This window comes from Nelumbo nucifera, chromosome 1 (genome assembly GCF_055504915.1).
Source record: "Nelumbo nucifera cultivar China Antique chromosome 1, China Antique-T2T, whole genome shotgun sequence".
NCBI classification, from domain to species: domain Eukaryota; kingdom Viridiplantae; phylum Streptophyta; class Magnoliopsida; order Proteales; family Nelumbonaceae; genus Nelumbo; species Nelumbo nucifera.
Window position 1 is genome coordinate 67,750,123 of NC_142649.1, and position 23,828 is coordinate 67,773,950.

General features: G+C 39.0%; 2 protein-coding genes across 9 annotated transcripts; one reads left to right on the forward strand and one right to left on the reverse strand.

Moving 5' to 3' along the window:
* Window positions 1–372: 372 nt before the first annotated feature.
* LOC104594126 (EH domain-containing protein 1-like) lies at window positions 373–23,597 on the reverse strand. Of its 8 annotated transcripts, none has more exons than XM_088901923.1 (17): window positions 23,237–23,597; window positions 14,583–14,651; window positions 14,387–14,466; window positions 13,459–13,527; window positions 13,325–13,382; window positions 13,079–13,134; window positions 12,957–12,996; window positions 12,777–12,811; window positions 11,912–12,025; window positions 11,623–11,725; window positions 11,446–11,495; window positions 2,646–2,774; window positions 2,315–2,566; window positions 2,150–2,229; window positions 1,305–1,431; window positions 1,049–1,192; window positions 373–951 (listed from the first exon to the last, which is right to left on the reverse strand). In XM_088901923.1, exons 3-17 carry the CDS (start codon window positions 14,417–14,419, stop codon window positions 766–768), a joined length of 1,476 nt encoding a protein of 491 aa, XP_088758049.1. In that variant the 5' UTR covers window positions 14,420–14,466; window positions 14,583–14,651; window positions 23,237–23,597; the 3' UTR covers window positions 373–765. The 8 variants fall into 8 exon arrangements, with proteins under 8 accessions (XP_088758049.1, XP_088758052.1, XP_010252585.1 ...); XM_088901926.1 differs by having other exon boundaries at window positions 14,403–14,466; window positions 23,237–23,595; XM_010254283.3 differs by lacking the exon at window positions 23,237–23,597 and having other exon boundaries at window positions 14,583–14,814.
* On the forward strand, window positions 17,664–18,134 carry LOC148803373 (uncharacterized). Its single transcript, XM_088895455.1, has one exon. The coding sequence runs from the start codon at window positions 17,664–17,666 to the stop codon at window positions 18,132–18,134; it is 471 nt and encodes a 156-aa protein (XP_088751581.1).
* Window positions 23,598–23,828: the final 231 nt, after the last annotated feature.

Sequence of the window (23,828 nt, forward strand, 5' to 3'; positions counted from 1 at the left end):
ATCTGTAGATTTGTGCCAGTTTTATACTTTTTTTATAGATTTAATGGGTTTTGGATTATATGATAATTTGAATCAGATATTCAGATACATAAATGAATTGAATTCGAAAATATGTTTCACGTATCAATCTGATATCCTATCAAATTTGATGCCTCGTATTCTTGTCCGGTAGGGATTCAGATGCACCCCTATCCGATTTGTCTGATCATTTTGCAGCGTGTAACATGCAGTTCTTTGAATCTACAAGCCCTTACTGTTCTATCTACCTTGACTCAAAAGATCTATATCAGATTCATCTAGCACGTAATAAACAGATGGCTAAGAGCCTCAGACAAAAGATTTAAATGGGAAAAACATAGAGAAAGGGATAAGTGAATGGTGGTAGCATGCCCTTGCATCCATGGAATAAATATATAAAAAGGCATACAGATAAAAGAATACAGATGTTAGGAGTAGTTACAATATTTTCCAACTTATGTAATTGGAAATTAATAAAAATTAATAGCCATTCTGAAGCCAATCATAGTCACAAGACTCACCTTTAGAGAAAGGCTGGCTCTCCTTAATTTGGATCTTCAGAAGTCCACCGGTTGCAAATGGTGACACATTTGAGCATGGAAAAATCTCAAAATGCTACTAGAACAATGACATAATAGAAGAAAAAAGCAGGATTTTCAGATGTACAAGGCCCTACAGCATATGGTTTGCAGTTGCTCAACCTTATCTCATTTCTTCAGCGGCTGATGTCTTTTAACTAACAGCTTCTCACTCATAGGGGTTTCTGAAGTTCTTCAGGAGTTCTGGGATATCGTAACCCAGCATATCATCCACAGCTTTTATCATCTTAGGCTTCAACTTCTCAAATTTATCTATGTTATAACCACTTAAAATCTCTCTGAATTGTTCAATATTTGGGAAATCCCCAGCTGGGAGATGAAACTCTTTTTGGACCTGTGACAACGAAATAATTGCAGAAATGAAATGACGATAAAAAATGCATCACAAAAAACCGTAACAATGTAAGCATGCATCTGTTTGTGTGAGACACCTTAGAAAATTCATCTTCTAGATTATCAAGAAGTCTCTGCTGAACCTTAGCTTTGCCCATCATTGCTGGCATCTCCTTTTTAAGGTGGCTGATTATGTAGGCATGAATCTTAGCAGCTCTTGCACGTTTTACAAATTCATTGATCTGTGAAAATGCCACTTTGAATGGGATGTACGAAGAAGAAAGCAGATGAAATTTTCTCTACTCTAAAAAAATATCAGAAAAAAGAATTGGAGGTTTGGAACAGTGAATATACTCTGCGATCACAAGCTTTCTTTGGAATATCTTTCAAATCAGAAAGAAGGTCTTCTTGTTCTTTCTCAAAAAGCTCCTTCCCAATTGGACCAGTGGCTACTTCGTTCACTGGTTTGTCATTGAATGAACTGTCAAAGTCGAGAACAAAATGTCAACCAAAATGAAGTTGACCTATATTCAGATTAAGGCCAACCAAAGTTGCATATCTAAACAAATACTAAGCAAAGTGAAATCTAAAAATGCCAACAAAACCCAAACTGAAGTAGGTTCTAGAAAATGTAAATTTTAGACTAACATTTGAAACCAACCAAGACATTTACATCTGACTACTTTCAAGGAAAATTAAGAACTCTATGTCATCTCACTCGAGATACATATAAAGAAGATGACAACAAGAATCCTCTTTCCCCTCCAAAAAAGTATAACATAAAGGAAATATGCTGATCTCTTCATCTATCTTCCATTGACAAATAATGGACTTGCAGAAAGTTTAAATTTGGCAGAGTACAGTACATGCATTAAATTAAGTTAAACCTAAGCATATTCCTCCCAGTTGTTACATGTTTGTTAAGGAGTGCAAAAACTCGGTCACATCCAGATTTCTTAAAAAGCACTCTAAAGGATTTCAGGCTTGTAGTCCTAGCAATAAAATAAACCATGTATTAAAATGTTTGTTTTATTGATGGATAAATTTAGGGATTCAGAAGATGCCCACCAGATCCTTACAATGAAAAGCATAAACAAACTGAAATGGAGAGAGAGAGAGAGAGAGAGAGATGAAATGAAATGAAAACATGTCAAAAGGAAAAATTAGTTCAGCAAAATAACATTATGAAAGACACATACCCAATATAGACACGCATAACCTCAGGAGTATTTAGAACTTTCCCAAGTGACCACATTAGTGCCCCATAAACTCTCATCAACTACAACAGACCAACCAGTAACCAGGTCAAGAATATAAAGGCAGTATGATGACAACTAAAAAATAAAACATCTAAGCTTTCTCACTTGTTGCGTATCAACTTGATCAGCCTTGTTCAGAACAACACGTATCTTGTCATCATTACCATGTAGAGATCCAATTACTCGTTTGAATTCATCACTTATGTCAAGCTTATGAGGATCGAACAGAAGAAGAATGAGGTCACATTTTGCTGCAAACCATGATGTAACACCTGTAAAATCATAGCTTCGTTGTGTTCGTTGCTTTTCTCCAGATAAAACTCCAGGTGTGTCCACAAATGAAATATGCTCTAGCAGCTTCATGCATAAAAAGAATGGTTAATCTATAAGAATAGAAGGAAAAATGTGTCATGATAAGCTTGTAATGGTAAATTACTGGATGTGGCATCTGGGAACACTGAAATTTTGATAAGAATGTGGTTCCAAAAGTTGTCAGACCACCAAATGGCATATCTGCCTGAACAGCAATAGTGTTCCCTGGAATACTCCTTTCATCATGCCCTGACTGTGTAACAAGATTATAATAAGTTAGAAGAGATCATATGAACAATTTGTTTGTGATGCATAAAAGCTAATCTTGGGAGATCAATAACTAAGAAATTAAAAAAAATGTAAAATTAAAATAAAAGATCAGAACCATAGACAAGAACAAAATCCAATTTCTTATAATTATTACTTTTCAGAAATGATAACAAGTTCGCAATAAGGGATATTAAACTATAATTCCAACTACAACCTCACTAATTTTGAAAGTAGATTATATAGTAATCTAATTCCTTATATTTGTTACTTTTCCAAGAATGAAAATACATTTGCAACAAGGAGTATTTATGTATAACTCAAACTAGAACTAGGACATGGCTGTTATAGGCTACAATTCCTATAAATTTCCTATGCTTCTTCCACCAAGCTTGAGTGTAAAATGCTAGTGGAAGAAAAATCCATTGAAAACCAGAGTTGCTATGCTACCTTTTGTCATGGTTAGTTAAAATATAAAATAAAAATAAAAATAAAAAACTTAGTGCAATCTCAATACAATGCAATTCCATAGAGAGATCTGCTACATCAGGAAGTCTGTTCATGAAAAACCATGTAATGGACAAGTCATCCTTTGGAAAGAAATGGCAAGCATGGGAATTGATGTACTGTTCAGTTGTTATGTACCTTAAGGGGCACTTTTGCATTTTCTTTTATTTTTTGTTATGTTCAGCTACCCTAAGATATATACGCTGGCACCGCCAGCAATACATTTTGCCTCTCTAATCTTCTTCTCTGAAATCATGGTATCAGAGCAGGTTAGGCTCTGTAAATCCTATCCTCTTCTAGCTGAAGCTTCCCCCTCTTCATTGGACTGAGAATGGAAGAAACCTGGTCGAACCTGCACTGAGAACACTTCGGCCGTTTCCTCTCTTACACAGTTAGATCAGAACCCAACAGAACTAATACCAGAAATAAGTGCATGGTGTTTTGAATCTTCTCTAAGAGGTCATTGGTTTTTTTTCCTCTTTTTCTTACTATATTGGGGCTTGAATCTCCAGAAACCTACTCGAACTGAACAAGAACAAGAACTAAGCCCTTTCTTTTTTTCAGTTCTTGGTCTGGTTACCAAGAACAGGCAGTGGCCTGCCTTGGCTGAATGATACAAGGGTGGTCTGAACCCTATTTGTGGATCTGTAGATCCAGAACTGTGTGAATGTTGAACCTCTGGTAGACCTGTTAATGTATGTAACAGCAAGTGCTGTACTTTCTGGAACTTCTCTTTGAGTCAAAAATCACTCTACAAAGTAGGGGCTGCTGTCCTGTGTGTGTGGGCTGAAATTGCAGATCATTGATAAGTGATTACTTATGGCTTATGAAGACTCTGCAACTTCAGGAACCACTTCAAATCAGAGTGTTTTAAACAGTGGTCATGATACAGCAAACTTCCCAATGACTATTACCCCCTTAGATGGTAGAAATATTTGGGATGGTCGAAGGAGATGTGGCTGTATATTACAGCCAGGGGTAAAGTTGGATATATAAATGGAAAAGTGAAAGAACCTAGGGGTGGCACTGCTGAATCCCATGTATGAACCTGTCAGAGTGCAGATTTGGGCAGTAAGGACGCCCCTTCTGTCCAAGAGGTGTATCCTTAGTGCAATCTGAGGACAGTAGGAGATCAGCTATGAATTCTCCTGAGGGGGAAGTCTTGCACTAGCAGTAAGAAATAACCGAAGTTCAACAAAAGGGAGAAAGGTCAGAAAAGAGTGGATTATAAAGATAAGTTGTGGTGCACCCATTGCTAGAAATCTAGGCATACCCAAGAGAATTGTTGGAAACTGAATGGAAAACCTAAATGGGCACAATAACTAAGCAAGAAATCAACATAGGAATAGAACAAGAAACCAAGTCAGAAGTTCACTTCAGCAAACTTAGCATCTCAAGAGCCTTAGAATAATCTTTCTACTATGAGTTCTACTCAGGGTTGTCCTCCTAGTTCTGATCTCAGGGAGGATATTATTAACTCCTTTAGTGACCATTTGGAGCAGTATGGTAGGGCACTTCACCATGTAGATTCTAGATCCACAGCTTCGACTTCTTTTGCTTCCTCCTCAAGTACCTTTGCTTTCCATGTATTCTACTAACACTCTGGAATCCCCATGGATTATTGATCCAGGTGCTTCAAGCCATATGGCTGGTAGGTCAACCATTTTCCAATCATACACCCCTTCTCTCTGGTAGAGATAAAGTGAGATTGGCTGATGGATTCTTCTCCTCCATTGTTGGCCGAGGATCTATATCTCTATCATTTGGCCTCTCACTATCAAATGTCTTATATGTCCCAAAGTTGCTTATTAATTTATTATCCATTAGCAGTTACCCATTCTTTGAATTGTTTAGTAACTTTTTTTTGCATTCTTGTGTTTTTTAGGATTTGGCCTCCGGGAGGATGATTGGTAGAGGAAACATGGTTAATGGCTTGGGGAGGGACAAATGTACGAGGCTCCTAACAATGCAGGGTCTGGGGAGGGAAAGATGTACACAGCCTTACTCCTACAGATACATAACCTAGACCTACATAGAAAATTCCAACCCTAGAATTTTTTTAATCTACATGGAAATTTTCATTGAAAATTTCCAATGCTAGGCCTGTTTTCCACAATTTATAAATTTTAACAAATGTGGGTCAAATCTGTAATTGTTGTAGTTAGATCCTTAGACCCTAACCTAGCCAATATCTTTAGTCCCAAAATCATCTATAAACCCATATTAACCCTCCTAGACTCATCCTTGATTCATGTCAGTCCTACATCAGCTGGTATCACAGCTATTAATTCTACATAAGTTGGTATCGGAACTATTGATCCTACATCAATTTTATAGTGAAAAATTATTCCAAAGAGACAAGATGTAATTGTTCCCTACATTGGTACACTGGTTTTGTATCCAATGTCTTAATAATATGGTAAGATTTATCTATGCTGTTTTCAAGTAAGAAATTTCAGATGGTGGGTGCTGTTCACAGTCAATCCGTATTCTGATGTAGTTTCAGTAGGAAAAAAACAAAAAGAAATAAGGGAAAAGAGGAAGAAAGAAGAGAGGAAGAGAATAGAAGAAGAATGAGAAGGGAAAGGGCGCAGATCTTAATTAGTTTCTGCCGCCCAGATTAGGTATTTATATGTTTCTATTATAATAAGATCTACAATGACATCTATGCCCCTGCCGCCCAACACACTCCTTAATAAACAATAACAAAAATAATAGTAGGCCCAGTAAGGCCTAGAAAGACTAATAACAAGGCCCAAAAGATTAATAACAGATAAATAAAAAAAAAGACAACTAATATGGCAGGGACTTCACTAAATTACTAGTCTATTTCTCCAGACTCCCCCTCAAGTTGGGAATAGAGATTAGTCATTCCCAACTTGCATAAATCTGTCTCTAATTTGACCCTTGTAACTGCTTAGGTGAAGAAATTGGCAAGCTGCATATCGTAGGCAACATAAGGAAGGCACACTTCTTTGGAGGCAACTCTTTCTCTGATAAAGTGTCGATCCACCTCAGTATGTTTGGTTCTATCATGTTGTATTGGATTATGATCAATATTAATAGCGGCTTGATTATCACAATACAACATAGGGGCTTTTCATATTCAACCTCCAACTCCTCAAGTAGTGATTTTAACCATAACACTTCAGCTACCCCATTAGCCATAGATTTGTATTCTACTTCAGCACTAGAGCAGGCAACAAAAGTTTGTTTCTTACTCCTCCAAGAGACAAGGTTGCCCCCTACAAGGGCACAGTACCTTGAGGTAGATCTCCTATAATCCACACATCCAGCCTAGTCTACATCAGTGTACACTTCTATCTTCATATGATCATTATTCTTGAAGAGTATACCTCTGCCTGGACACCTTTTTAAGTAGGCAAGTATCCTCTCAACTGCAAGAATATGGGATGTTCTGGGAGACTACGTATACTGACTGACAACACTAACATCATAAGAAATATCTGGGCATGTTAGACAGAGGTATGAAGATACCATGCTTGGGTCTAGTCACTTCAATTCCCAGAAAATATCTCAAATCCCCTAGATCTTTTACCTCAAACTCCTTACTAAGAAGCTTCTTGAGAGATTTAATTTCATTACTATCACTGCCTGTCACCCCAATGTCATCAACATATACAGCCAGGAGAGTTAAAGCTGAACATGCTTTCTTGAAAAAGAAAGGGTGATCAGATTGGGCCTATGCATAGCCAAATTTTTCCAAGGCATGTATAAACATATCAAACCACACCCTTGAAGACTGTTTCAAGCCATACAAGGCCTTCTTCAGTCGGTAGACTTTTCAACTATCTTCATTATAGAAGCTTGGGGGTAACTCCATATACACTTCTTCCTGTAGATCACCATTTAGGAAAGAATTTTTAACATCCATCTGGAACAATGGCCATGAGAAGTTTGTAGCAAGAGACAACAACACTCTGATTGTGTTCATTTTGGCGACTGGTGCAAAGGTTTCTACATAATCAATACCATAAGTTTGTGTGTATCCCTTAGCAACCAATTGAGCTTTGTATCTTTCAATTGACCCATCTGCATTGTACTTCACTTATCATTTTTTATAAGTGCATCCATCTCAACCTTCCTTGCTTCCTTCCACTCAGGTACTACTAAGGCATCCTACACAGTTCTAGGGATAGGTACAGAAGCAATGGTTACCAAAAAAGACTTATATGATGGTGAAATATGGTCATAACAAAGAAACTGAGAGATGCAATGTGCAGTAGATGAGGTGCAGTGATGCTTTCCTTTGTGTATTGCAATAGGAAGGTCAAGATCATCTGTGGGAGGTTGAGGTTCAGTGATGGTAGTAGGCATATCATATACAGAAGTTGTAGGTACCAAGGGTGAAATACCTGAATCTGGTGTCACGGAGGAGACTGGAGGCGGCCCAGACTGTTCATTACCGGAACCAACCTGCTTCCACCATCGTCTGTGGAACACTCTCAACTCCTTACACTTTTGATAGCCCCCCTCACTACACTCCCCTTCATTGATAGGAATAGGCAATGGAATTTCCTGAGCAAAAACACCCTACTCACCACTCTCCCCTTGGGGTGAAGTCCTGGAGTAATAAGGGACATCCTCAAAGAATGTAACATCCATAGACACAAACCTAGTCCCAGAGACTGGATCATAACAGCAATATCCCTTTTGATTTGTGCATACCCAAGAAAAATACACTTGGTTGCCTTAATGATCAAATTAAGAATGGTGACGCCCAAGGATTTGAACAAAGCAAGTGCACCCAAAGGTCTTAAGGGGAATAGTGAATTGGTCTTTATCAGGGTACAATAGGTTAAAAGGTGTTTTCATGTCTAAAACCCGTGAAGGAATTCTATTGATAAGGTAGACAACTGTGTGGATGGCATCCCCTCAAAAAACAAATAGGAGCATTAGAAGTTAGCATGATGCTCCTAGCAATTTCAAGAATGTGTCTATTCTTTCTCTCAACTATTCTATTTTGCTAAGGTGTATGAGGACAAGTACTCTGATGGATAACTCCATACTCTAAGTAGATATGAGGCCAAGGGCTTTGCGAAATACTCCTTGGAATTATCAGATATGAGAATTTTGATCCTTACTCCAAAGTGAGTTAAAACCATCTAGTGGAATGCACGGGTTAGAGTAGGTACCTCATCTCGAGACCGCATAAGATAAACCCAAGAAAAACAAGAATAGTCATCAACAAATAGAAGAAAATATTTGTAACCCCCCATTGCATTAATGTGATAAGGTCCCCAAACATCGGTATGCACAATTCCAAAAGGAACAATGCTTCTTTTATTGCTCAAAGAATAGGTTGGTCTACAATCCTCTGGTACCAACACTTGGACAGACTCAAACAAAGTAGGAAAAAAACTTTTCAATGACCCAATTGATTATGCCAAAGCATAATCTGACTCACAGACTGAGACACAAAAGACCTCCCAACATCTTTGTTCCTTCTAGGTGGATGTTCAAGCAAGTAAATTCCATTGTCTCACAGCTAGTCCCAATCACCCTAGTCACTAGATCCCGAAAGACACAATGATCAGGAAAAAAAGGTTACTGAGCAATTTTGATTCTTAGTAATGCTACTAACCTAAATCAAATTTGTGCTAAGTTTAGGGACATGCAAGACAGAGGATAATGAGATGGTATTAGACACTCTGATATCTCCCTTGCCTGAAATAGGTACAAGGGAGCCATTAGCAATAGAAACTCTCTCTTCCAGAAGATAAGGAGTAGTTAGTAAACATGGAGGATAAACTAGTCATATGGTCAGAAGCACTTGAATTAACAATCCAAAAACGGCTAGTACTACCTGGGGATGAAGCATGATATGCAGTAGCTCTTTTACCTGAGTGAGCGAAAGCCGAAGTGGGAGTAGCAGTAGATGTAGCAGCTGAAGACTAAGATGATCCTTAAGCTCCAACTTCACACTCTAACTAAGTTAATACAGCTCTAACTGCAGCTAATGCATTTAGGGATGTGGGTTTTGCAATAGAAGAAAATGCACAATCAGTAGTGACTACTACATTGGCATTCTCCTTCTTTTTCTTGAATCTTGCTGGAACAAGATGAGGATGCAACTTCCAACAAGTGTCTCTAGTGTGTTTTGGCTTCTTGCAATAATCACACACCATGTCCCTCTTGTCTTCCCTTTTCATTTTCCTCTCCTTATCACTAATAGGTTTTGATTTCATTGCTGCCAAGGCTGATTCCATGGGTGGAATTTGTAACATAACTTTCCTTCTACTCTCTTCATTATGTACTAGTGAATAGGCTTGAGACAAGGTGACATTGTCCCTAGTGAGCAACTGTTGCCTTACAATATCATAATCTGAATTCAGTCCAGCAAGAAATTCAAACACTCTATTTGTTTCAACCAACTTCCTATGTGTTGCTGCATCCTTTTGGCTTTCCCATTCAATGGTCTCCAAGTGATTAATCCCATGCCACAGAGATTTTAAGGTAGAGAAGTAAATTGATACAGGTTTCTCCCCCTGTTTAAGGTTATTCACTTCACCTTTTAGCTCATATGCCCTAGCAACATTAAGGGGTTGTGAGTAGGTTTCCTTCATATTTTCCCAGAATTCCTTAGCAGTATTCACCCATAAGTAATTTCTACTGATGTGTGGATTCATAGAGTTGCAAAGCCAAGTCATCATTAGATAGTTTTCTTGAACCCATTTTGCATAGGTTGAGTCTTCCTTTGATGGTTTTTTAATGTCTCCAGTTACATATCCAAGCTTTCCCCTTCTCCCAATGGCTATCATGGCTGATTGGGCCCATTCCAGGTAACTTGTGCCATCAAATTTAACAGTAGTAATCTGAAAAGTATTATCTGACATACTCCCAGACCACATAGATCCTTCTCCAAAGGATTTTGGTTCCTTCCCACCTATGTCCATACTGATCACACCACAAAGGCCTCAAAAACTCTCCCTTAACAGGTCTGAAACACAGCTTAAGAAGTAATCCAGTACAAACTCCAGGTCTGAACTACTCCCTTAACAGTCCAGTACCTGTAGTGAAATCAGGACAGTAGAGGTAAATGGGGTAGGACAAAAAGCACTAGAACTGACCTGTTCTCAGTAGAAACCCTAGAACCAGCCTAGAGAGAAAAGCAAAAGACCCAGCCGCTCCTTCCAGAAGATCTCAATCACTTCCTACAAGCTGTCAATCTCATAAAGGAACTATTTTCTACTCAGAAACCACTGAGCACCAATACCAATTGGAGGTTTAGCCCCTAAACCTTAATCTGATCCAAAGAACTCTGATTCTTCCTGGTTATTGGTGATCTCCAAGATTGCAGATCTTGGGCAGCAAGAATTTCTCCAATCAACCTCCAAGAATCAGGCGAGATAGTCTGAAGTATCCAGCCCTAATACATCCTCATGTGGCCAGCTGGAAGAAGCCTACATAGGAGCCCTAACAAGCCCTAAACCTGGCTCTGATACCAAGATGGCAGGTGCTGTTCACAGTTGATCAATACTCTGATGTAGTTTCAGCAGGAAAAAACCAAAAAGAAATAAGGGAAAAGCAGAAGAAAGAAGAGAGGAAGAGAAGGGAAGAGAATAGAAGAAGAATGAGAAGAGAAAGGGCACAGATCTTAATTGGTTTTTGCCGCCCAGATTAGGTATTTATATGTTTCTATTATAATAAGATCTACAATGACATCTATGCCCTTGCCCAACAAACTCCTTAATAAACAATAACAGCAATAATAGTAGGCCCAGAAAGACTAATAACAGATAAATAAAAAAAAAGACAACTAATATGGCAGGGACTTCACTAAATTACTAGTCTATTTCTCCACAATTTCAATCTATTTCTCCAAACAGAAAATGAAGAAAAAAATGCCCAATAGATTCCAGAAAATTTTCATTTAAATATAAGTGAAAAACAAAGGCCATTATCCAATGTCTGTCCATTGGAAGGGGTATACTGGGTACAATCCTAACCTTTTGAACAAAGTGGCCACCCTCGGACTCATATAAGTGAAAAATGTAAGGATATAAACAACTGAGGACCAATTTAAAAAAAAATGTGGTCACAAGGAATGAAGGATATTAAGAAAAACTAATTAGTTCAAAATTGAAAGGTCTCGGGAATACAAGGAAAACAAAGAAAATTCGAGATACCATAACAACAACAAATCTGTCAGTTGTGGGTTCTGGTCCAATGTGAGCACCTGGCAAAGATTAAGGAAACATCAACTAAAATAGCATGAGCCGTCTTCCTATCTCATATAAGAGAAAAAATGAAAGAATGGTGCAAGAATAAAAAAATAACAAATAAACGAGATAGTTTTAACTTACCTGGATAACTACTTTTAAGCAAGTGTGTTATGAATGTTGTTTTACCAGTGGAATACTGACCCAAAAGCATTACCATAGGCCTTGCATCAAAATCACTATTTGTCTGCAAGTTAAACAGATAGGGCAAACGAAATAGGTGATTAAATCCAAGAAGAACAAGCATCTACCCATCTCCCAAATCTAACTATTCTCCTCAATGAAAACTCATGATATTTCAGGTAAAAAAGGATGGGGCAAAAGGTGGATGTTTTTTCAATTAAAGGAAAAGTCAGGTACATTATTAACTCACCAATAAGGGAGATACAAAATCATTAAAATGGTAGGTAACCTCCAAAGGTTTTAGCTTTTCAGTGTACAGCTTCTTCAAGCCATCAACTATTGAGGTAACTGAGTTTAAAAATAACTGCACATGTGAAAAAAAAAATAGAGTAAAAAGGCTGAGCTACAAACCCAAAACATTGATATTTCCAACTCAAAGAAGCATATGAATAGAAAAGAAAAACAATTTGTCACGTGATATAAATATATGAGAAAGTCAAGACAGTTCCCAATAAAATAATGAAGAAAAATAAAATAAAAGTCTCTTATATCAGAAGTGTGGGCTTTAGTGTTCATTCAAAGTGAGACTATCGACAACTAATTGCCATTAATGTATACTTGAGAGAAAAAAAAAAAAAGTAAAGTTTGCATGGATATGATCAATCAGAACGATTCCATCATCAAGTGCATCCAACAAAATGAGCCTTGCTTGTAAGTTGTAAACCTAGGTCATCTTTTAGAACACCGACGAGAATGACATGAAGCATGCACCATTTAAAGAAAATTCCAAAATTGTACTGCCTTCTTGTTTCTGGTGGGATAAATAATATAGAGGATAGATGTGTAAAGTCAATTCATATGTGGCACTCAGGGGACTAAATTTCACGTTGGAAAATCCAATGCAAGGAGGTTCCAAATCCGAGTGAGATCATCGTCAAATGGACAGTTCTACTGGAGGTTTACAATAGGCCAAAAGCACAACTAGAAAAAATATGTACTCAGAAGGTTGCTAAAGACAGAAAAAGAAGATGACAAATATGGGACATATTGAAACCTATTTGCTTAAAGACAAATCTAATTATATCAAAATGAAACTATAACAATGAAAATTTTACCTTCTTTGAAGATCTTGAAGAAGAAAACCAATTAGCTGATGGTGATGGTTGGGTTGGGTAGTTACCACACAAAATCATCAATACCAAAATTACGGGAAAAAACAATAATACCAATTAGAAATTTTTAAGGGAGTCAATGAAAAGGGTGAGTTAAGAAGAAGCTTGAAAGAGTTTAGTTACCTTTTTCAGATTCAGGTTTTTTGGGTGCTTGTTTAATTTTCTGAAAGTCAATAAGAAAATGAATATTAAGACACAACAAATGTTTAACTTGCATCACATAAGCTATTATATTAAATACTTACAGCCATTAAAATGGTCAAACCTTCCATCACTGGAGGGTTTAAATTCTCCAGGTCAACTGCAACCAAAAAAAGAATGAACAAAACTAATAAATAACTAGATCAGATGGCTAAATATAAGTTGGAGAACTAGATAGGCATGCTTATCAATAAGTAGTTACAATCTTATACTTGTCTCTGATCTGAATAAAGCACTGCAGCTCAACATATGATAGAAGGACTAAGGCTAAAATGTGCTTCCATGCTTACTTCCACTGCTAAGAAGGTCTAGTGTTATTTCATGTCCTGCTTGTGCCAGAGCAATTAGCTGTTCATCATGAGAATTCAGTAAAGACCAAGTTCTTATCAAATTAATAAGATAAAAGAAGATATTGAAATACGACCTGCATTGCAGTAATGAACTCTTTGAAACCAAGAAATCCTTGTCGTTTGGAATCTGCAATGGCCCAGACCTTTAAACCAAAAAAAGATGACTAGTTAATACAAAATAATTACAAGCTAAAAAATGGTCAGCACAATGGAAATTTACATTGTCACTTAGAATCTACAGTTTCCACAGATATAGCTAGCAACCAAAATCCAAAAAGCTAGTAACCAAATCCCAATGTATGCAAGCTAACAAAATTTTTAGACCATGAAAATCTACAATTACATAAACCCAATAAGTATTAGTATATTTACTACATTGGAGGAGAAAACAAATATTTGAAAGTGAAATAAACTAACATTTAATCCCAGCCCTAGGAACGGTATAAGCAAAGATTATACCACAAACCTGTGAGTGACCAAAAGAAGTATCTTTTGGAGAAAAAAAAAAAAGAAGGGGTAGGGGGTGTCCTGTTACATGTTCCCATTTGTATAGAAGGAGCAAATGGATTCAGAGGACATATAGGTCCTCAAATCCACAGCTCTCCAAATTTAAAAGTAAAGAGATTAGAAACACAGTTCTCATGTAAATCAGCCTTAGATACATAAAATCACGACTAAATGTTACATAAAACAGAGTCGTTCCAATGATTGTATGGATAAAATTCTCGTATCTATGCCGTAAGGATTTCTTCAAAATCCACACAAACAGCTACTAATTCATCGATTCAGCAGGAACCACTACAACGATAACCAAGCAAGTTACCACTTGGTGGGTCCATGGAATTCCAGTGTAGAGCTACTTTGAACGTGGAATGCAAGGGCTAATAAGAAGAGGATACAACATATAAAAGGAAATAAGCCGAAACCGATCAAAAAACGAATAATGCAAAATCCCCCAGGTAAAAAATAAATTAAAAAAAAAAAGGGTGAAACTAGTGAAACCTCCTTGAGTTCTGACCGAGATAACTTGGACATGGCCAAGAACTTGGTCGCATCGTTTCCCGTAAGGCGGCCATCGCCATCTGAAAAAGAAAACAAAAAGAGGGGAAAGAGAAAGTGGAATATGATAAATTAATAAAGACAAGGCCGTTAGAAAGGAAACAGAAGCAGAAAGAAATGCAGGAGCAGAAAGGCTGACCGGAGTCGGCATAGTTAAACCAATCCTGATAGATCTTTTGATGTTCTTTCGAACACGAACCGATCGGACCTGAAACAATGTCCATCATTCAAGGCGCTTTCTCTTAGATTTGAAATATTTCGAATCCACGAATTTGAACGGATTTGTTTTTTATTCTCGGTTTTCAATTACATTTACAGGGGTATCGCTGTCTGCCTCTCAATGAATGGGGGGAAACGAAGGAATCAGGTTTTTCAACTGTTTTCGCGCTTTTCAACAGCTCGACAGGCGAGAGCCAAAAACGGTTTCCACTTAAATTACTAAATTACCCCTGATACCCGAAGAATTGGCATGATTGTTTACTACCATGCCCTTTTTATCAGTTATTAATGCACTTCGCTTTGAAATTGAATGCCTCGTTCGTTTGTCTGGAGCATATTAGGGTCCGTTTGGTCAACTGTGGGAATTGGAATTAGAATCAGAATCAGAATGATCTATTCCCATAGTCTATTTGGTTCCAATAAGAATTGGAATAAGATGGAATGGGATTTCATTTCCAAATAAGAAGACAGGAGGGAATGGCCATTCTCTCAAATGAGGGAATGTTGATTCCACCCAACCAAATGGTTGGAATAGAAGAGTCAAAATGACCCCTTTCGATTTTGATTCCAGGCCCCTTTTCCCGTAAACCAAACAGACCCTTAGTTCTTTTACACCAACTCATTTTCTCGTATAAATTGGTTATTTTCCTCTGTTAAAAACTTAAAATCATTTTTAATTTTGGGTTTTGTGTGTTGGTAAGGGCATTTTAATCCTATAGTTGTTTTTATAACTCCCCGTTTCTATAAGAAAGTAAGTTATTTACCTAAAAATAATACTTAATAAAAAAACTAGTACAACATTTTATAAAAAAAAATGCATAAATTCTACATTTTTCTACAAAATAATTTTGGAATTGGAATGGTTTATTCTCATAGTCTGTTTGGTTCAGACAGGAATGAGAATGAAAATTGGAATCAACACAAATGGGATTTCATTCCCAAGAGAGGTGGAGGGAATGGCCATTCCTCAAATGGGGGAATGACATTCCACCAAAAAAACAGGATTGGGATTCCAATTCCACTCAACCAAATAATTGGAATCAGAATAGTCCATTTCAATTCTGATTCCATACTCAATTCCTACAAACCAAACGGGGCCTAAAATCATACATATTGACAAACACCTTTTATAATTGATACCCCAAAGGCTCTGTTACAGAAGGGGTGCAAATACATACAGTATAAATATAAGGTTTAGAAATATCATATAAACATTGTATATAGTACATATTTGTATTCACACTTTTCTCAAACTCAGCCTAAAAGATAAAAATAAACCAATTGTTTGAACGAACCTGATCTGAAGGCCTAAGCCTAAAGCAATTTAAAATGCTAAATCAGGGTCAGACTGTCTCTTTGAGCAACATCATTGGCTTAGGTTTTGTTTTTACTTGAACCTGGATTACTTGAACTTAATGACTGCATAGCATAAGGGATTAATCGTATGTGTGTAATAACACCCTAGTAGGGACAGCAATTTCCCCATTTCTCCAACCTTTATGGGGATCTGACTCGAATGGGACAAGGATGGGAATAATTTTTCCTCTATGGGGATTAGGATGGGGAAATTTTCATCTCTATTGATAAAGACGGGTGAGGATAGGGAGAATACTCCCCACCCCATGGGGCTCTCAATTCCGCCCTTGGGGATTCCTGCTTATATATGTATGTATGTACATGTACGTATGTGTATATCAATATTTTGGGTAAATTATATGGGGTCAATGACAAAGACCCCTTATGCTTTTTTTATGATAAACACCCCCTTGAATTTTTATATTGCTACAAATACCCCATCGACCATTAAATTAGGAGTTCAAATCTGCGCCCCACCCGCTCTCGCCCCACAAATATCCCACACGCCAATAGTGTGCCATCTGTCCTTCACATGCCTTCTACTTGTAGCACGTACAGGGTTAACGAGACGTTCGTTAGCCCCTCCTTTTACCCCCAAAACTCACAAAATCTAACACCAACAAACAATTGAACTCCCTTCCTAGATGTAATTTCTTGCCATTATTCCCATTTTTCTTCTCTTCCCCTATATCACACTATAACCCTTCGCTCGTTCTTACTATTATTTCTCCATTTCCCTCTCCCAGACAAACTTAAATTTTCTTCCTCAATTTCTCTGACCATTGTTGTTTAAGGCTGAAAGAGATATTGTTTGCATCAGTTAAGGTAAGCAAGGCATATTTCATATTAATCACATGTTAATCTTCATCGGTGATCAGTTTACAGCGGAAGGGGAGCATTGTGGGTTCGTCTGGTTCTAGGAGTTTGTATGCTGTGGAGGATGAAAAAGGGGTCGGATTTGTCGGGTTCTGTTGTAGAAGCTCGAACTGGAGTATTAGAAGGATATGCAAAACTTAACTTATAGTCCCAGAATTCCAAATGGTTCGAATTAATTTACCCACGTGGACTTACTTCTTAACATTTGGAATTTTCCCTGACATTGTATATATTTCCATCATCTTCCATATGTCAATATATGAAGTTTTTCTTCAAGTTAGTTTCATTTTCTGTTGCGTAGTTGGTCTTCTATTATGGTATCAGAGCGGTAGATCCATCCCACCTGTTTTCCTTGTTTTCTTCTCTTGATTTTTTTTTTTTGTGTTCTTTAATGGCGAATACCAACACAACCACCATGGCCGAGAGCGATCCAAGGTCTCCTTACTTTCTTCAACCATCGGACAATCCAGGGGAAGTGCTTGCTTCAGCGCCACTCACCGGCAACAACTATTCGACTTGGAGGCATGCAATGAAGATGCTCTCCAGGCGAAAAACAAATTCTCCTTTGTAGATGGAAGTCTGTCGTGTCCATATTTGACCTCCAGTGATCGGCTGGTTCAATTCTATGACCAAAAATATCCATGAAAGTATAGCATACATTGAGACAGCTCAAGAAATCTAGAAAGACATAGAGGATCATTATTCACAAGGCAACGTTCCAAGAATCCACCAGTTGAAATGTGACATTACACTCTTGAATCAGGGTTCGATGAATGTAGCTACATATTTTGCAAAATTTCAGGGACTATGGGATGAGATGTATGCCCTCATTCCTGTACTTGTCTGTGTTTATGGTGCGGCCAAAGACTATGTGGCAGAAAGAGAACGGGAAAAATTGCATCAATTTCTCATGGGATTGAATGGCAAATTCAATTCTATTCAATCCAACATACTGGCTACTGAACCAATTATTGGAATCAATCGTGCTTATGCGTTGATCATCCAAGAAGAATGGCATCAATCAGTAGCTTCACATTGTACTATTCAAAATCTTGAGGCCGCAGCCATGGTCGTCCAGTCCAAATCAAGACATCACATGCAAGATCCTTATTCTCAGTCTCGCAGCAAACTCTATTGTAATCACTACAAAAAGAAAGGTCACACTAGGGACCGATGCTTCAAACTAGTGGGTTATCCCCCAAATTGGGATCATAACAGATCAAATAGATCTAAGAAATAGAATATGCTACCTGCTGCTGCAGCACATGTTTCTACAACTGTAGACAATCTTGCTCCTGTCTTTACATTGGATCATTATAATCAACTGTTGTCACTCATTGGTCAAGGCAAGCTGCAAGCTAACACTCATACCTCATCTTTAAATTCCATACACTGGATACTTGACAGTGGAGTATCAGACCGCATGTCACCGTCCAATGTTGATCTCACTACATGCTACTCCATAAATTCACCAAAGTTTGTTAGTTTGCTTGATGGTTCCACATTACCTATAATACATCAAGGTTCTTGCAAGATCACACCTCAGCTCACTGTAGATCACATTCTTTGTGTTCTTGATTTCCACTACAATCTACTTTCAGTCAGCAAATTAACCTCCCAACTGAATTGTATAGTTACTTTCTACCCTAATTTCTGTATTTTACAGGACCTAGTCTCGAGGAAGGAGATTGGGAGGGGTAAGATGTGGAATGGAATATACTACTTTCACCCACCTTCTACCTCACCATCCAACTCAGCTCATAACTCCACCAACGACATTACCCCACCATTGACATACATGCTATGGCATCAATGCTTAGGGCATGCATCATCTCCTCGGGTCACCACTATTTTTGGTCATTCTCCTAGGGATGCAGAACGAGGCTGTGAAATTTGCCACAAGGCGAAACTTACTAGACTTCCATTTCCAATTAGTACCACTCAATCTACAGTACCTTTCGAATTGTTACATTGTGATATTTGGGGTAGATATAAAATGCCCTCCCATAGTGGGGCACATTACTTTCTCACTATAGTGGATGATTGTACTCACAGCACGTGGGTTTACCTGATGAAACATAAGACAAATACTTTGGTTTTTTTTGTCTCATTTTGTCACATGGTTAAGACATAATATAATGCTACTATAAAGTACATCAAATCAGATAGTGGGTCTGAATTCTTGTCTGGACCCATGCAACAATTTTATTCACAAGCAGGGATCATACATCAATGATCTTGTGTTGACATGCCCCAACAGAATGGTGTTGCGGAATGCAAACACCAACATTTGTTGGAAGTAGCCCGTGCTCTCAGATTTGAAGCCAATCTTCCAATCACTTTTTGGGGCGAGTGTATACTTACAGCAGCCTACATCATAAACTACACCCAAACTTCAAGGAAAATCTCTAGTTGAAGTTTTGCTCAACAGATCTACTTATTCCCACTTTAAGGTTTTCGGGTGTTTATGTTTTGCTCGGGTAGCTCCACCAACTCATGATAAATTTGCCACACAAGCCCGAAAATGCATATTTGTGGGATACCCGTATGCCCCAAAAGGATATTGCCTGTATGGTCTAGAGTCCAAAACCATATTTGTATCTAGAGATGTGAATTTTTATTAAACCCAATTTCCTTTTAAGGACTGCCACCCAAATCCAATTCGGCCCGTTCCCTCACCTATTACTCCTTTCCCCCAAGAGGATGTTGAATCCACTATTATTTCACAACACTCCCATCATGATGTTTCATCTGACCAATACCATAGATCAACAACCTCGGTCTCGTTCTAGGCAAGCACCATCCCATTTAAAGGACTACATCTGCTCCATACCCCCATCTTTGCAACAATAGTCCCATGCCCTCACATCATCGTTGATTGAGCCCAAGAATTATACAGAAGCATCTCAAGATCCAAAGTGGCAATAGGCCATGGCCAAAGAAATTGAAGCTCTTGAGCGAAACAACACTTGGTCCATCGTTGATCTCCCACCAGGAAAAAGAGCCATTGGTTCAAAATGGATTTACAAAATAAAACTAAAAGCCGATGGTATGTTGATCACTACAAGGCCCATCTAGTGGCCCGTGGATATACTCAAATTGAGGGGTTGGACTATCATGACACTTTTGCCCATGTCACCAAACTGGTAACCATGCATTGCTTGTTAGCAGTTGTGGTAGCTCGAGGTTGGTTTCTTCACCAACTTGATGTCAATAATGCCTTCTTAAATGGTGATCTTCATGAGGAAGTCTATATGCGCATCCCACAAGGATTTGATAAAAATAAGCCACACAAAGTTTGTCGCCTACAAAAGTCCCTATACGGGCTCAAGCAAGCGTCAAGGATGTGGTTTGAAAAATTCACTCTTGCCCTACAAGAATATGGCTTCTCACTACCCAAAACTGACTATTCACTATTCACACTACAAAAATCAGATACCTTCACAGCAGTTTTGGTGTATGTTGATGATCTTATAATCACTGGTACTCATAAGTCATGCATTCAAGAGCCGAAGGATTATCTACACTCATGCTTCCTTCTCAAAGATTTGGGCCCTCTCTCTTATTTTTTAGGCATTGAGGTTCAAAGATCTACATCGGAAATTTTCCTGAGTCAGTAGAAGTACATTCATGATATTCTACAAGAAACAAACATGCTTAATTGTAGGCCTGCTAAAATATCCATGGAGCAATTATCACCACTCCATGATGACTCTAGCACATTACTTCAAGATCCTGGACAATATAGAAGACTTGTGGGCCGACTTGTATACTTACAAGTCACTAGGCCAGAACTAAGCTTTGCCGTCAATATTTTGAGCCAGTTCCTTCACAAACCTCGGCAGGTGCACATGGATGCAGCTTTACGAATCCTACACTACTTGCAAGACACAATATCTCATGGGCTATTTCTACCATCTACTTCTGACCTCACCCTCAAAGCTTTCTGCAATTCTGACTGGGCCTCATGTCCCACTACCCAACGATCAACCACAGGCTATATTACCATGCTAGGAGGATCTCTTATATCTTGGAAAAGTAAAAAGCAGAGCGTGGTGTCTCGATCATTTGCAGAGGCAAAGTATCATGCAATGGTTGTAGCTACTTCAGAGTTATTGTGGCTCAAGCATCTCCTCCATGATCTTAGAATCACCATCAAAGGTCCTATGCATCTCTATTGTGACAATCAAGCGGCTCTCTACATCGCCAACAATCTAGTATATCATGAACGAACCAAGCACATCAAAATCGACTGTCACTTCATTCGCTAACACATTGCAAACAATACAATTGCTACTCATCATATTTCCAGCAAAGATTAGCCGACAGACCTCCTCACCAAACCTTTGGGGCCTCTTCCATTTTCTACAATAGTAAGTGATGAAGGAAGATTTGGCCCGACCTCGCAAATCACGGCACGTGGCAAAAAAGGCAAGTAGCTCGGCACTTAAAACAACGTACCAAGGGTACAAACGCCAAAGGGAAGGGACCAACAGGTTCGAGCTCCCTAGCAAGGGGCCCGAACTCCCTACTTAGTGGTCGAACTCTCTGCAAGGTGCCCGAACTCCCTACTTAGTGGTCGAACTCTCTGCAAGGTGCCCAAACTCCCTACTTAGTGGTCAAACTCTCTGCAAGGTGCTCGAACTCCCTACTTAGTGGTCGGACTCTCTGCAAGGTGCCCGAACTCCTTACTTAGTGGTCGGACTCCCTGCGAGGAGCCCGAACTCTCCCTTTGACCCCGAGTCACACAAAGCAGAGACCCGAACTGGCTCGTCTTATGATAGTTCGGGGCCCCCTTTATCCAAACTCGAGACTTTGCCTCATGCACCGCTCCAGGCACTTCGCTTCCGGGGCATTGAACTGGACGAACCACGCCGTACCTGACACCGAAGGAGTCCGTATCCAAGGGCGGCGCACCTGACTGACTTGGGATCTGACGCTTGACGGCCGCATTTCCAACGGCCACCTGCCACCGTCACCTATCACCACTGCCTCCAGTTACAGAGACGGCTCCGACAAAAGGAGCAGTGACGGTTCTGCCCCAGCAGAGGCAATGACGCCTGAACTGGCAGAAGCATGGAAATACTCATTCCCGACCTGACAGGAGTCTAGGAGTGAGTGCGCGAGGTGGTTATAAAAGGCTCTCCACCCCCAAAGAGGAGGTATGCAAACTTTGCGTTATCTGGTTTATCTTGCCTTTGAAGGATTCTAACTTAAGCTTCGGAGCCTTTACACTGGGTTCTCCCTGGAGCTTCTTCATCTCTTCCGTTTCAGGTCCCCCGCTACTCGATTCAGAGGCAAGGTCGTTGACAGTTAAGACCGGCCGGATCGCGCATCATCAATAAGCAAGTTGGGCATCCAACCTACCCTTGCTCCAACTTAAGGGGGGTATTAGAAGGATATGCAAAACTGTAACTTATAGTCCCAGAACTCTAGATGGTTCGAATTAGTTTACCCATGCGTACTTACTTCTTGACATCTGGAATGTTCCCTAACATTGTATATATTTCCATCGCCTTCCATATGTCAATATATGAAGTTTTTCTTCAACGAGTTAGTTTCATTTTCTGTTGCGCAGTTGGTCTTCTGTTATGGAGGGTCTACACTGAGAGGAGGAAATAGGTCCAAGAAATCAAAGAGGTTATCTAAACAGAGATGCTGAGGTGGTGAAGGAGAAGAGAACTCTGTTGCCAATTTCTCTGATTTCTAGAAAACAAAAATATCAAAAATAAAGAAAAAATAAAAAATGTGTGAAAAAATTGAGCTGGAGAGTACCCACCGGCTGTCATTGTAGATCACCGTTGCCAGAGAAGGAGAAGAGAACTATGGTGAGGGGAGAAGGACTTGGGGTCTGGGAATTAGCTGCACGAACACGAGAGTGAGGAGGTGGGAATAGGGTTTTGAATTTCGAATAACATGTTTTGGGAGTTTTGGGGTAACGGGAGGGACTAACGGACGTCCCGTTAGCCCCGCACACGCTACAAGCGGAAAGCGTGTGAAGGGACAGGTAGCGCACTACGGGCGTGTGAGGCATTTGTGGGGCCAGAGCGGGTGGGGCACAGATTTGAATTCATATGATAAAAGGTGTTAAATTACCAAAATACCCCATTAACCTTTCTCTATTTTCTTTTTCTTACCATTTTCTCTTAAAACATAAGTGACCCAAAAATATTTCCGATCATTGCCGGGAAAGGAAAAATATAACTTTCTTAGTGAAAAATCTTCGGCAATGAGAAATCTAACTTTTTCATCGGTGATTGTCAATTTCCAGCAAGTTCATTGGCCCATTAATCAATTCACTGTGAATGAATATACAATCTATAGAAAATGAAGATCCTTTACTTGATGAAACAATCACAGGTAGACGGTGATTGTCAGCGATTGATTAGTTGTTGTGATCTCGCCTGGAATGAAATGATGAAGCTTGAAATTTGGCGTCTCGCCTAGATCGTCAGCGATTCATTAATGGCTGTGATCTCTGTTTTTGCAGCTCATATGTGTGTGTCCAACTCCCCTCTCTTCCTCAGATCTTCTTCTTCAACTAGCAAGATCCTGAACCCCGGTCTTATGGCCTTTTGTTCTCTTTTTCTTTTCGTCTGAACACTTTGGAAAGAAGAAAGAAGAAAATACCAACATGGGGATCCCGATAGATTTGAGAGATACCTGGATATAAAGAAGGAAATCAATTTTGATTGCTCCTCCTGCTAAAAAACAAAAAATACTCTGATCTAAACGTTGTATTGAAGAAGGGGTTTATGTGGGAGCCAAGGCAACAACAGTTGCATGTGTCGTCAGTGTGGTGCCAACGTTGGCTGTGGTTCGTGTAATCCCTTGGGCAAAGGCAAACCTCAATTATATTGCTCAATTACTTATTATATCTGCAGTCTGCAGGTTCAATTGCTGCCTACTTCATTATTATTGATAAAACCATTTT

Excerpts from the sequence above, each read along its gene's own strand:
- LOC148803373 (XM_088895455.1), top strand. The coding sequence starts at position 17,664 with ATGAATGTAGCTACATATTTTGCAAAATTTCAGGGACTATGGGATGAG.
- LOC104594126 (XM_010254283.3), bottom strand. The coding sequence starts at position 14,670 with ATGATGGACATTGTTTCAGGTCCGATCGGTTCGTGTTCGAAAGAACAT. Across the intron at positions 14,467-14,582 it reads GTTTAACTATGCCGACTCCG|ATGGCGATGGCCGCCTTACG; the intron begins GTCAGCCTTTCT and ends TTTCTTTTTCAG. Across the intron at positions 12,812-12,956 it reads AAAACCTGAATCTGAAAAAG|CTAATTGGTTTTCTTCTTCA; the intron begins GTAACTAAACTC and ends CATCACCATCAG.